We start from the raw sequence: 14,164 nt of genomic DNA, 5'->3' as shown, positions 1-14,164 counted from the left end.
GATTCCTGTAGTCAGGGGCGGCTCATGCTATAGGACTGCAGGACTGCAGCCCCCCCCCCCACCTGTAGAAAAGAAAGAAAAAAAATCCCCCCACCTGCAGAAAAGAAAGACTAAAATTAAAAAACAAAAATCGCGAGTACCGGAACTCCACGCATGGAGTTCCTGGTACTCCCAGAACTCCGGACTGCTGTGTTAGGCAGTCTGGATACAGGAGAAAGGCATCTCTGCCCTGCAGCCCCAGAAGTCTGTGTGGTGATGACCGCACAGAAGCAAAGGAAACCAGACTGCATCATCCGCAGGCTGGAGCCTCTAGCCTATTCTCACAGAGCCAGCCAGCCTCCAACCAATTCTCACAGAGCCGGAAACCAGCCATTAGCTTGCACAGGTGGAGACAAGGAGCTTGCTTTCACAGGGAAAGACCAGATTATTAGTGTGGACACAGGGATTGGAATGACTGGATTATTAGTATGGAACAGAGGAAGACTGCTTTCAGGATTATTAGAGTGAACGACTGGATTACCTACCGGGGAATGTATGGAAGACTGGATCAGGTGGTGTGTGTGTGTGTGTGTGTGTGTGTGTGTGTGTGTGTGTGTGTGTGTGTGTGTAATGCCCCAGTTGCTATATGGTGGTGGGTAGAGAATACTCAGGCTTGAACCCTGTACCTTGGGTGCAGGTGGCAAGGGCCTGAATTCCCTACCCACCACCATTTGTAAAAGAAATTTGCAGATGTTTGCCTTATGTTTGTTCTGTTCCTCATAAAATTTGTGGTTTCTGTGTGTTTGTTTTCCCTTGCAAAGTCAGTAGTGCTGTGGTGCACTGGTAGCATTGTTGTCTGACAGCTACAGGTTCTCTGGTTTGATTCTTGGCTGGGGTGCCTTTTGTGTGGAGTCTGCATGTCCTCCCATCTTACAACGAACATGTGTGTGGAGTGTTTCTCCCTGCCCTGCTGAAAATTGGCTTTTTTTCCAAGTCAGACTTTCCTTGTTAACAAATGTTAAAAATAACAGGCATTTGAATTTCTGACTTCATATTCTTCAGAAAGTACATGGTAACACAAAACCTTTTATTCTAGCAATTTTTTAAGTTTATAACATGGATATTTGAAATTTGTCCCTATGTTTGGGACTGTATTCCCCCATTATTGGCTTTGTTCATGTGTTTTGTGCTAAGAGGTTGACAGCTATTGTGAGAACTGAATTCACTAAATGGTAGCCATTTAAGTTTCAGTCTTCCTCTCTTTCACAAAACAGATGATTTGGCATAGTGCTATGTTGCTCTGATTGTTTCGCACAGGGTCTCCTGGGTTCAAGACTTGGCAGTGTATTGTATGGTTGTAACACAGCATTTTATTCTAGCAATTTTCCAACATTATACAAGCAATGTTTAAAATGTGTCCCTGGTTTTTGGGCTTTTGCCCCTCCCCCCCGATAAATGTTGGCTTTTCCAGATTTCTTGTACTGTAAAGTTCAGAGATACAGCTGAGTGTTGAATAGATTTTACAAGGAGCTGAGAGCTGCAGGGGAACAAAAGTTTAGTGCTGCTTATGCTGAGTCTACTTGCATTGTTAATAGCACAACAGGTAGTATACTTGCTTTTGATGCAGAAGGCTGTGGGTTCTACTCCCATAGTAGGTAGATGCATTGCTGATACTGTACTGTGTTGTAAAGGGGGTGGATGCTGCAGTCCTTTTTGGCAAAGATACCTAGTAACTATGAATCTGTTATCAGTTTGCTATCCATTCCCTATTGCGATATTACTAGCTTATCATTTTTTTAATGCAACATAAGCAATTTATTCCTCAAGGGCAACAGGCACTCTGTCGATGAAACAATGACATATAAAGTTGTTTGCTAGCAGCAACATCTTCATTAGTTACAGATTTCTTTATTGTGGAATTATTTAAATGACTTTTACTTCTTTAGAGATTGTGCATATTTACTGATACTGGTGGACTGTAGAAGTTTGAGCAGACTTTTTTATGATGGAAATGTTCTGAATTGGGCAGTTTTGTCATTAATGGTGCATGCATTTTGTTTCATTGTTTACTGGAAAAATGTTCAGAACAATAAATTTAAAATGCCCTCTCACAACTGTACTGTATTGTACAAGGAATATAATTTAATTCAGTCAGGAAGGTGTATCAAAGAGCACATGTATGTTTCGTGTTCAAGGGGTCTGTGATTTGAAAACAACCCAAAATAAAACTTTCAAATAAAATCTAAATCATTGCAGAAGTAAAGCAGTATGCACATTACATTGATTATGGTAATTGGGGTGAAATAACCAAGGAATGGGACATTGGAATGGCTGCAGGGGGGAGTCTCCATTTGACCATAATTTTGTGAGGGGGGGAAGGGCAGCAAACTCAAAGATGGCCCCAGCTGAACTATACCTCTCAACTGTCCAGATTTTTGCAGAATGAATAGATTTTTGTTTGCTATTTTTGGTTAGTTCCTCATACAATTTGTGGTTTTCTGGCAAATCATTTAGGAATGAAGTCACTAAATAATGACAGACATTGAGTTTTAGACGTCATAACCTTCAGAAAAACGCATGCTAAAGCAAGATCTGTTATTCTATTAACTGTCTTAAGTTTATACAAGAGCAATTTTTAGTACTGTTTGTATGTTCCCCCAATATATTTGGCCTTGTCCAGATTTCCTGCATTAAGAGGTTGAGAGGTACGTGCAAATAAATCACTTTATAGAATTAGGAAAATCCACACCTCTCAACTGTCCCCAATTTTGGCACAAAATGTTGCTCTCCCCCTAATAATCCTTCTGCAAAATAGCAATTTTGGAAGAAAACGTGGAGGGTTTACAATTATAAATAGCTGTAATGATCAGAGTTATAGATTACTTTTATTTCAGAAATGCATGTAGATGCTTTTATTTTGTCAGCTGCTCAAGTTAACAGTACTAATATTAAAAAAAGGTGTCCCTTCTTTGACAGGTTCTCAGCTGTATTGTGTTGCAGTTTTATATTTTTGCATCACATTTTTGGCCTGTTTTTCATAACGTGGTTTTCTGGCAAATTAGTGGCAAATCATTAAAGACTAAAGTTAGAAAATAATGGCGGACATTTGAGTTTCAGGTTTCATACCCTTCGAAAAAGTCATACTAATGCAAGACCTACTACTTTCTAAGTTTATAACAGCAATATTTAAAAATTGTCCTTATTTTTGGGCCTGTGTCCCACTTCTATGTATGGCTTTGTCCAGATTTCTTGCTCTGAGGTTGTGAGGTATGAGTATCAGAGCCATCACTGTCAGCCAGAGACATTTCAAATTGTGACATGCACTCCCCATTGTAGTGGCTCTGGATGTGTCCAAGCAAGGCAAGGAGCAGTTATGCAGTGTAAGTGTGCAGAGTATTCCCCCAGCCAAGGTAGACCGCAAGTACGACCATGGCTTTTCATCTGTCTTTGATTTTGCAGAATGTTCTGTTTTTTTGCCCTATTTTTATACTGTTGATTTATGCTTCTTATTATTCAGAAAATGCATGCTGTCGCAGTGCCCTGTTGCTCTGTGTTTAAGTAGCAATGCTTTAATGACCATCGGGTAAGCTTGTTGGAGATTGTAAGATGCAAGTAAACTTTAATATGCATACTGTTAAAGAATTAGCAACGTTGAAAGCCTTTTCATTGTTGCCATGCAGAGAATATTTACATAACTAGATAACGTAAAAGCCTTAGGTATTGAAATGCATATGACAATATTTGTAATAAAGGACAGGATTACAGTATTTTCAGAAGCACATTACATTTTTTAGATATCACACAGAGATTGCTACTTCCAGCATGTTACTTGGTAATTTTATAAAGCTGAATATAAATTATAATTAGAACTGCAGTGCAAGGAGAAGTGGTTTGAGTTGAGTGCTGCTTGTTTTTTTTTTATACTTGATTTTGACTAGCATTCCAGTAATGTATTTAAAAAGTAATTTATTTTTTCATGCATCACAACCTTAGTATTTCCATCTAGATATTAAGTAAGTTGTCATGTAGCCAATGCATTGAAATATATTTTCTTCTACACTTCATTTTGTCTTGATTGGACTTTTGTAATGATGGTTTGGCATCCAGGGCAGCACATTTAATTAAAATTCCAGTTGTTGTGGTTTTGAGCATAGCCCCCACCCCTTTCTAGTTGGCCACACCCATTCCCAATTGCCCCACCCATTCAACTGTCTCCTGCAGCCCCCCCTTTAATTTGAAGAAACCAGCCACCACTGCCTGTAGTCCACACAGAACCTGGTGCTGCCATCCTTCTTTGGCACCAGCACCACTGGGGAGACCCAGGGACTGTTGGACTCTTGAATTACCCCCTAGTTCCAATATCTCCTGTATCTCCTCCCTCAGAGTCTGTTTGAATCTCTCAGGCACTCTATAAGGGGTCTGCCGAATAGGCCTTTAGGGTCCTGTATCCACCTGGTGCTGCACCAGGTGGGTGCACCCTGGTTTCCCAGAGAACACCCCCCCAAAATCCTATAACACTGCTCAGATTTCTCGAACCCGGATAGGAGATAGTTGCTGGGACATTGCTACCCCACACTGAGATCATCAGTCACCAGATCTCCATCAGATTCCTTCTCCAGTCTACTGCAAATACTCAGCGCAAGGCCCTCTCTATCATTGTAAGGTTTCATCATGTTAACATGGTACAACTTGTGCCCCTGCCTCCTGCCTAGGTTCCACCATGTAGTTAACATCACTTTCCTTTCTTACCACCTTGTAGGGTCCCTCCCAAGCTGTTTGCAGCTTGTTGTGTTTGACAGGAATGAGAACCATTACCTGCTACCCAACACCATACTCTCTAACTCAAGCATTCCTGTCATACCATACTTTTTTTCTGTTGTTGGGCATCTGCCAAGTTCTCCTGGGCCAAACCCACGAGTTCCCTGAGCCTTGTCCTGAGGTTTAGGACATATGCCACAACAGACTCCTTGTGAGGTTCACACTCACCTTCCCACTCATCATGAATTAAATCTAGAGGTCCCCTCACCGTATGCCGATACGACTCACAGGGTGAAAAACCTGTGGATTCCTGGGGAACCTCTCTGCAAGCAAACAACAGTTGGGGCAAATATTTGTCTCACTCCCTTCTAAACTGGTCTGCAAATGTCTGTAGCATGGACTTGAGTGTAGAGTTTAACCTCTCAACAAGCCCATTAGTCTGGGGATGGTAGGGGATTGTCCCCAAGTGCTTCACCCCACAGTACTTCCACAGACAAGCCAGCAGGTCGGACATGAAATTGGCACCTCTGTCAGTCAGTATTTCTTTTGGGAAACCTACCCTGTTGAAAATCTCTAACAAAGTATTTGCCACCTTTTCTACCTCAATGGAGGACAAAGCCACTGCCTCAGGGTATCTTGTAGCATAATCTACTACCACTAGGATATACTTTTTCCCTGTGAAACTTGGGGTACTCAAACGCCCCACAATATCCATAGCCACCCTCTGAAATGGCTCCTCGATCACAGGCAAAGGCATCAAAGGAGCTCTCACCTTGTCTCCTGCCTTGCCTACCTTTTGGCACTGCTCACAGGTTCTGAAGTACCTGGTTACATCTCTAGAAATTCCAGCTCAATAGTAGTTTTGCATAATACACCTCTTTGTATGTTTTATGCCCATATGACCTGCAAAGGGAATATCATGGCCTATGGCTAGAACCACCAGAAGGTAGGCTCTAGGCACTACCGACTGCTGTACCCTCTCACCTTCTAGCCCTGCCTCAGGGGTCCACACTCTATACAGTAACCCTTTGTCCCAGTATGCACATTCCCCCTTCCCTTGAGAATCAGGTCCCTCACTAGTTACCTCTCTCAGGCCTTGTAATGTAGGGTCTGAAAGTTGATCCTGTCTCAACTCTCTCTTTGTAAGCCTTTCCAGCTCCCCTTCCACAGGAAGTCTGGCATCCTCTGACAGTGGTGCCTCACTGTCAGCCTGGGTACTACTACTCACCTCTACCTTTGCAGTCACTCGGTCCAAGAGACCATCAGTACCCACAAGCAGCTGTGGCTCACCTTCAGTCTCACTGCTACAGAGTAGCTCCCTCCCTGAAGTAACCACTTCACCAGTCCTGGCTGCAAATATGTGGTCTGTCTAGGTCTCCGCCAGGCTACCAGACCCACATGCTTGTCTTGAAGCCTGACTGCGTGTAACTGCATAAGCACATAGTACTGCCTCATCAAAATCCTTCCCTATCAGGACATCTGCAGGATAGAAGTTTGGTACCCCTGTTGTCTCAGGACAACCTACTATTGGCATTTTGTCTTTCCCACATACTGTCTCTCCTTTTGTTCCCCTCCTTGCCTTTATGGACATCTGTATGCCACATGGCCCCACTGGTTGCATTCAAAACATTTAACCCTAGATCCTGGATGTGTACCTGGACTAGTGGCTTCCCCTGCTACTGGCATATTCTGTTGGGGCAGTCTGGGCTCCCAACCATGGGTTCCTATAGACCCATGAGCAGTACTGGGGGTCCCTTTCCTGTGCAGGGTGCCCTTCTTGCTAGGTATAGGTCTCCCTTCTCCCCCAACTCCTCTGAAGTAGCACATTGCCTATCAGCTAATCAGATCCTCATGTCCTCCGGCAAAGTGCTAAGGGCTTGTTTCCCCACCAAAAGGTGTGTCAGCCCTTCAAAAGTGGTGACCTGACATCCACTCACCCACCTATTAAAATAAGTGCTCAGTTTAGCAACATATTCACACACACTGTCATCTGCCTTGCATCTATGCTCACAAAACTTTTTCCTATAATTTTCAGGTGTTAGCTTAAAAAATTCTAACAAGCAATTTTTAACACCAATATAATTAAAACAGTCAAAGTCAGACATTTTGGACACAATAGTTACAGCTTTACCATGGAGTAAGGGGGTCAGTAACCGTACCCAGAGCCTTTGGTCAGCATCATACTGTTTACATACACTCTCAAACATATGAATGAAACTATCAAAATTATCCTCCTCTGTAAACTGTGGAAGAAATTTACTGACCTTTTCTGCTTCTGGGGTCCAGTTACTTCCTTCCCCATTTCCTCCATGACCCTGGTGAAGAGTTAGCATCTCCTTTTCATGCTGCCTCTGCCGTTCCATTTCCAGAGCTTCCATTTCTAAATGCCAGGCCCCCAACTCAAGTCTCTTTAGCTCCAGATGGATTTTTAAGTCCTCTGTACAAAGGTTGAGTTGTCCATTCCCTGAGTTTTGTACATCTCCATGGCCAGTCTGATCATCCTCCTGGTTGCTGTTTTCTGATACAACTGTGACCAAAGCTGCAATCATGTCTACCTTAGTCAGGTTTCTCTGCACCAGTGCTTTAGCCTGGCACATCTCAGCCAATTGGCTCATTGTTAGCTTACCATACTCCTCTGCTAACATGCTTGCCTGCTCTCCCTGTCTAACAAAGCTCACAAAAGAAATAAAACAATTGTGATCTGAACTCTGAATATTCACTGCGTGGCTGATTTAGTGTACAAAAACACCTTCAGTGATCACTGTACACAAGCTACAGGAATTCACTATCCCCACCACTACAAGCCAATTAGTATGTGTCAACCACTTAATATATGGTGTGGATATCCAACCACTGCCACCAATTAATATGTGACACCCGTGCACTGGCCCAGCAATCAAGGAGCCTCAATCCTCACCACTAACACCAGTGAGGGGCATTCACATAGGGGAGAATAATTAATACACACACAGTAAAGTACAGTTTCCCTTAAGAACACACAGAGATCACAGTCAGTCTTGGGCTGGTTTCTCTCTTTCTTTCCAGAGCCCCAATAAGACTCCCCACTGGCACGGCTATAGGGTCCAGATCTCACCTAAGTGGTCAAGCTAAAACCTCCAGCACCCTCTCTGTGCAGCCAGTGCTTCATGTCCCTGCCCAAGTAGCTGACACTCACACACTATGAGATATAAGTTATGTACAAACACACAGACAATCCTTGGGAAAGCTGGCACAGGTTCTCCAGCTATTCCCCCCTCTCTACCAGGCTATAAGATAGATAGAAATCACTGCCACAAACCACTAATATCAGCTACTAATAAGCCCCTTACCAAAAGGGTGTCCAATTATTACTGTGCAATATTGTTATCCAAATCATACGTGTAACTGAACAGCAAGACTTATTGGAATGGCTTAGTACAGTATCACTATATACATGCAATGTATTCTACAGCTTAAATTATCTCTACACAAAACATCCACAGATGAAAGGTTTAAAAATATTTAATAATAAATAATAACAGCTCAAGACAATACTTCTTACAACACAGTGCCAGTTAAGAGATCACAGACAAATGCTTAAAATAATACAATAGAAAAGTTCTGACATCAGTACAGAAAATAACTAGTCTAATCTCCCTATTTCCTAGTTATATCTAAGAGAAAACACAGTTCTAAAATAAACGTACATATAGATCAAGACAGTGCTGGCGGTGTTGGATGTTCTGAAGACAAATGCAAAATGCGCTGAGTCTCTCTGTCCTTAAATTGATAACACAGTACTATTGTCTCATTTCAGATTACATCATTTTTTTTCTGGTTCCAAGGATAACAGAAACTCAGTTTAGCAGCCCTTTTGATCTTGCACCTGGTCAGGAAGCTACAGCAATAAAAGACATTATACATGCAAATTCTAGCAATTAACTCTAGGCTCAAAACAAAAGAAAGAATATGTTGGCTCAGGCATCATGGCTGCAAGCCCTGAGATCAAAAACAGCCATAAAATGCTTGACTTATCAGCTTTCTTACAGCAGAGTGCTCTATTGTTGCATTTTTGCAGTTCAACATCCAGTACAGTCTTTTCACATTTAAGAGAACAAGCCTGTGGCTTATATTAATATTTATAAATGACAGAATTATCTACAAAATTCTATCTAGCTAGGCTGGCAGCCTTCACATAACTTCACACCCTTCACACAGCCAGATGATAGTAACAGACAATGAAACTATCACATGATAGATTAATAACAAGGGAGGGGACTCGCACTTGACAGTTGTGTGAGCTGACTATGAAGACCTGCGAGATGGCTGTGAGCCAGGCTGTGATGCAAGTGACCTACTACATTATCTCAAAAGAGAACTGCGTGATAGACCAACTGAGAAGAATATAATCAGACTCCCCATTTGTGGGTAGTTAATGGGCATATATTTCTTCTTTTGATCAGGGAATGGATTGTCCTAGTAATAAGCCTGTTTACATCCTCTCTGAGTAAACAGTTTATCATTTCTGTAAAAGAAGCCCAGAAAAGAAGGCTTGGGCAGTAGATGCCTTCTCTTTGAATGGGAAAGGCAAGTTCTTCTGTGCTTCTCACCTCTACCCTGATACCAAGAGTGATTCAGAAAATTAAAAAACAAAACTCAGGCTTAGAAATGCAAGTAGTAACTTTTAGTGTGCAAGCCAAGATTTTGGGATAAAACCCTTCTTATGTGCAAAAGTAAAAAGCTTCTTACACTATTCACTGTTTAAAGAAACCAATGGTTATCGCATGTTACAGAAGCCCCAGTAACAGTACAGGGGCAAGTAATCAATAAAAAAAAATATTTTCATGTGAAAAAATGAGGTTTTCAAGTACAGAATTAAAAACTAATACATTAAAAAAGCATAGACAACATATATATAAAATATATATTCATCATTCCTATATAATGAAGCTTCTACAAGTTAACATTTCTGAATTAATTTTTTAATATATTTTTTAAATATAATATATAAAAATAAAACAAGCATACTAAGCACTTATTTTCTATATTGCATCTGTTCTTTTACTAGAATAGGTTTAATGCTCAGAGCTGTATTTATACCTGGGGTTAAGTCTGCTTATAAGCGTACTATCCAAGCATGTTTCCTAGACTACAATAAGTTATTTATATCACCACCACTGATATTTATAAACACTGACTCTATCACTCTAAACTTAAATTCATGGTCATGACCATGCTCTAATGAATGTTTTGCTAGAGCATTAGACAAAACCCTTCTATGCATGTCTAATCTATGCTCGGTAATGCTTTCTTTTAATTTTTATTTGCTCTTAACAACATAGAATACAGAACATTTTATACATGTAGCCAGGTAGACAGTACTATATGTGTGAAATTTTTGGCTAGGCTTATCAGGGCTTCTGGGCCAACAGCCTAGTATCATCCTATGAACCTTTGAACCTATGGATGGCACATAGCAGAGCAATCAAAAACATATTCCCTATTTGTTCTAGGGTGAATAAACATTTTGTCTGTAACTATATATTTACAACATGCACAGTTGTGAGATGGAAACATACCATATCTACTGCTTACTAACCTTTTCTCTTTATTTAAAAAAATCAGTCTCCTTATAGCACAGTCTATTCTTCAAATTGCTACACTTTCTATATGCAAAACTAGGTTTCTCCCCAATTACCTGTTTTATCTCTGACATAGTTTCCAATGTATTACAGTTCTTAGAAATAATGCTCTTAACACCAGCTGTCCTTCTGTTAAAAGTAGTTACATATCTAAGAGAGTTATTGTCTATTGGTCTGTTACAAGATTCAACGGAGGGTAAGATATTACTAAAAATGGTCTTGCATATGTATCTCTATGGAACATAATCTCATTCATAGTCTGATTCAAAAGATCAGCAATATAACCCCTCTCTTAAAATCTTGGGCCATCTCACTCATTTGTGCAACACAATTCTCCTCAACTCTATTCAGTCTGCCAGCTCATAGTAGCTGACTCTTAACTATACTTTGAAATATGAGGTGCATGCATAGTATGTCCTTGTGTGTATTGATTAGCCTGGACTTTTTTTTTGTTTGTTTATTGATTAATTGCTCTTGCACTGTTATTGGGCTTGTGTAACATGCAGTAACCATTGGCTTCTTTAAATAGTGACTAGTTTATGAAGATTTTTACTTTTGCACCAAAAAAAGGGTTTTATCCCGAAAGCTTTCTTTGCACATTAAAAAGTTACTACTTGCATTTCTAAGCCTGAGTTTTGTTTTTTGTTTTCTGAGTTACTATACTTGAGGCTTAGTTTACTGCAATTTATGGTCTGTTTCTTTGCTATAACTTGATTCAGAAAATAATCAACTAGAAACAAAAATTATCTTCATTCCATCCTACTAACCCAGGCAGCATTATTTCTCTCACTTAAATGCAATTGACCAGAGAGAAATCCATCTTTCTGCACCACAAGAACTTAACACCAAAGCTGGAGACACTAGTACATCCAACGCCGTTTACTCTAATTCTGGTGACTTGGATAGATACAATAGGCTAAGCTTGATGAGAATAATTTTAACATGTATTAATGGACCATAGGTACATTCCCTTCAGTGGGCTGAGGGTCTCTTCCCTGACACCAGAGACTGAATAGGTTACACTTAGCGAGTTATGTTTTCCTAGTACTTGATTTATTGGCTTCACTCCTTGAGTTAAACATATCTTTAAAAAATAGGTGACCAAAGGGTCATCTGATAGAGGGTGGATGGCTTTTCATGTAATAGTGTATGAACATAAAACTTTTGTTGCAAAACATACTGAACAAAGTCAAATAAATAACATTATACTATTCGATATTAGAAGAAATTACTGATACTAGTGATGGCTGTCTCCAGCAATCCGTCTGACAAGTAAAAAAAAAACCTGTTAGTGAAAGCAGTCTTCCCATCCCAAGCTTTTCTTTTTATTTATTTATTTGTTTGTTTATTGTATCCTAAGGTTTTAAAATTATAAAATCATTAATTTTACTCTATTTCACATACTCATATCTTTGGTTTACAGGTCTTTCTTTTAACAGATGGAGAGGTCAGCAACACTGCACAGATTATTGAAGAAGTAAAGAAGCATGCCAGCACACATCGGTAAGAGACGAAGCAAACACTCATAAATTGGAGCAATGGCTTTTGAATTTTGCTTTTCTTACAAAGACTTTTATTTCATTGCACACCACTACAAGAAAAAACTCTATTATAAAGAAATAAGAAATTTCTTACCTCTAACATTAAACTCGCCTTGGCTCAAGCACTCCTCCTTTCCTCCCTTCGCTATGCACCTCCAATCTTTACTAGTATTCAATCTACGCTTTTATCCAAGTTAGAACAAATATATCACAAAATAGCTCGATTTGCCATTAACTTACCACATAACTCACACCACTGCCTTGCTTTCAACACTCTCCAATGGCTAGAATTTCCACGACAACTCCAACTGACTCAATTTTGAATCCTACACTCCATTCTATACAAACCTACATCCTGCCCATTCCTCTTCTTCCTCGTCTCCTACTACACACCCAGTCGTTCTGTCCATACATCCAGTCAGCAACTCCTTGTTATCCATAAACCTAACAAAAACATTGGAAAACTACTTTGCAAACACAACATAGCCCTTGGAATAAACTCCTCTCATGCATAAGAACCACCCCCTCCCCTTACACTTCAAAAAAGAGCTAAAACAATTTCTTTTTGGCACTAGGTCCTACCACTACCTAATTTCTTCCACATCCTTTCTGTCAACTGCACAGGACTCTCTGACTCCTATACTTTATTTACTATTGTCTGTCTCTGCCTATTTTTCTGTACTCCACAAGTAAGGCTACTACAACCCATGTAAATGTGTATATACTATGCTCCACTTTACTGTCTTCTCTTTAATAAACTAAACATCACTTTACTATTTTCTTGTCTTCATATGTCTTTACTAATACTACTTTCAGCTTTTTCCTACCTCTCTTGTAGGAAGAAGAAGAAAAAAAAAACACCCATAACAAGTTTATATTTGTCTCTCTCTCTCTCTCTCTATATATATATATATATATATATATATATATTCTTCTCCTTTTACCATATATGTGTTCTTATTGTGTTTACAAATATTTCTGAGTATGTCAGTATTATACATTTTTTTGTTTTCCACTTTATTCATAAATATTTTTGTGTTTTATTTTGCGTTATTATAATTATGTCTATGTTCTGCAGCTTTCCTCCTCGTGTCTTCACTAAAAATGGACTATTTTGGCTCAGTTGGACCAACCTGGTTAACAAATGTCAAATAAATAAATAAATAATGTTTTTAATACTTTCCCATCAGTTACAGAGTTTTAACTTTCAAAAAAATATAGAGTGGACTTTTATTTGACAGTAATCTTAGTGAGGTAGTTCATTTGTTTTGATTTCACTGTATAATCAGCAGATAATATGCCAGATGTTACTTAATTAAAAATACAGATAACCTAGAAACAGTACAATAGCCAACAGTAATTCTGGTTTGAAGTAATTTGATACCTAAACTGAGCAAAAAAATGATATATAAATATTTTATGTGTACATTAATGTTAGTATGCAAATTAAAGGAACATGTCACCTTCTCCTGCAGTTTAACTCAACCCTTAGGTTGCTTTTCTCCCTACAGTATGGTTCCAGTATTGCATGGATACTAGAATAAAACTTTCATTCCCTTGCCTTGGAATCAGGGGAAGGGAACGACCACCCTCTTTTTTAAGCTTACCTTCTCATATAATTTGCAGAGGAATTTTTCTGTGCCTGTATGACATACCACAGACAGAGAGAATTTTGTAGTCAGGTACTACTGAAAATCTTATACAGGTAATTAGTTCTGCTGATGTGAGGAGCTGCTGTAAAAAAAGAGGTGTGGAACTGTTTTCCATTCTCTTCATTGCAGAGAGAATGAGAACTTGCACTAATTCACAGCTGCTTCCAAGCAAAACAGCAATTAGATCAGTCAGTGGTTCAAAGGCAGTTGTCATCTCTTTTGACAATTTTACATAAGCAGCATCACAGTACTGAAATGCTAAGCTTTAAACTTTAAATGCTTGTTGTTTATACTACTTTACATTTTAAGATGACTTAAATGTAGTATGCAAGATGTCTGACATTTAGAGGAAAGTAAAAAAATATTTTTCTTGTAATTCTTGTAAAGTAGAATCACATTTACCAGTGTATGGAGAGAGTGGACTGTCTTTTCATCTTGGACTACAAAAAGATATTATGAACAAAGGCCTGCAATTTAGCTATTTTTTATTGCAGCTATCTCCTTAATATACTGTAAAACAAGCTCTGAGACACACTTAATTGAGGGACATTCAAGAAATAAAAGAAACAGTCATGTTACAGAAGCTATAAAAGATGACAATGACTGACACTAA

The 14,164-nt window shown here is 39.3% G+C and overlaps 1 protein-coding gene across 2 annotated transcripts in view; it reads left to right on the top strand.

The window, feature by feature from the left end:
• The window catches only part of LOC122809692 (von Willebrand factor A domain-containing protein 5A-like), a 1,295,998-nt gene that overhangs the window by 571,591 nt on the left and 710,243 nt on the right, over nucleotides 1-14,164 (top strand). For both annotated transcript variants that reach the window (XM_044081369.1, XM_044081368.1), the window contains exon 10: nucleotides 11,782-11,861. In XM_044081369.1, coding sequence (XP_043937304.1) covers nucleotides 11,782-11,861 — 80 coding nt within the window. The remainder of the gene's footprint in view (nucleotides 1-11,781; nucleotides 11,862-14,164) is intronic.

Source organism: Protopterus annectens, chromosome 8.part0 (genome assembly GCF_019279795.1).
Source record: "Protopterus annectens isolate FY-2018-M chromosome 8.part0, PAN1.0, whole genome shotgun sequence".
NCBI lineage: Eukaryota > Metazoa > Chordata > Ceratodontiformes > Protopteridae > Protopterus > Protopterus annectens.
The sequence above is the reverse complement of the archived record's forward strand: the minus strand, read 5'-3'. Positions and strand labels throughout refer to the sequence as shown.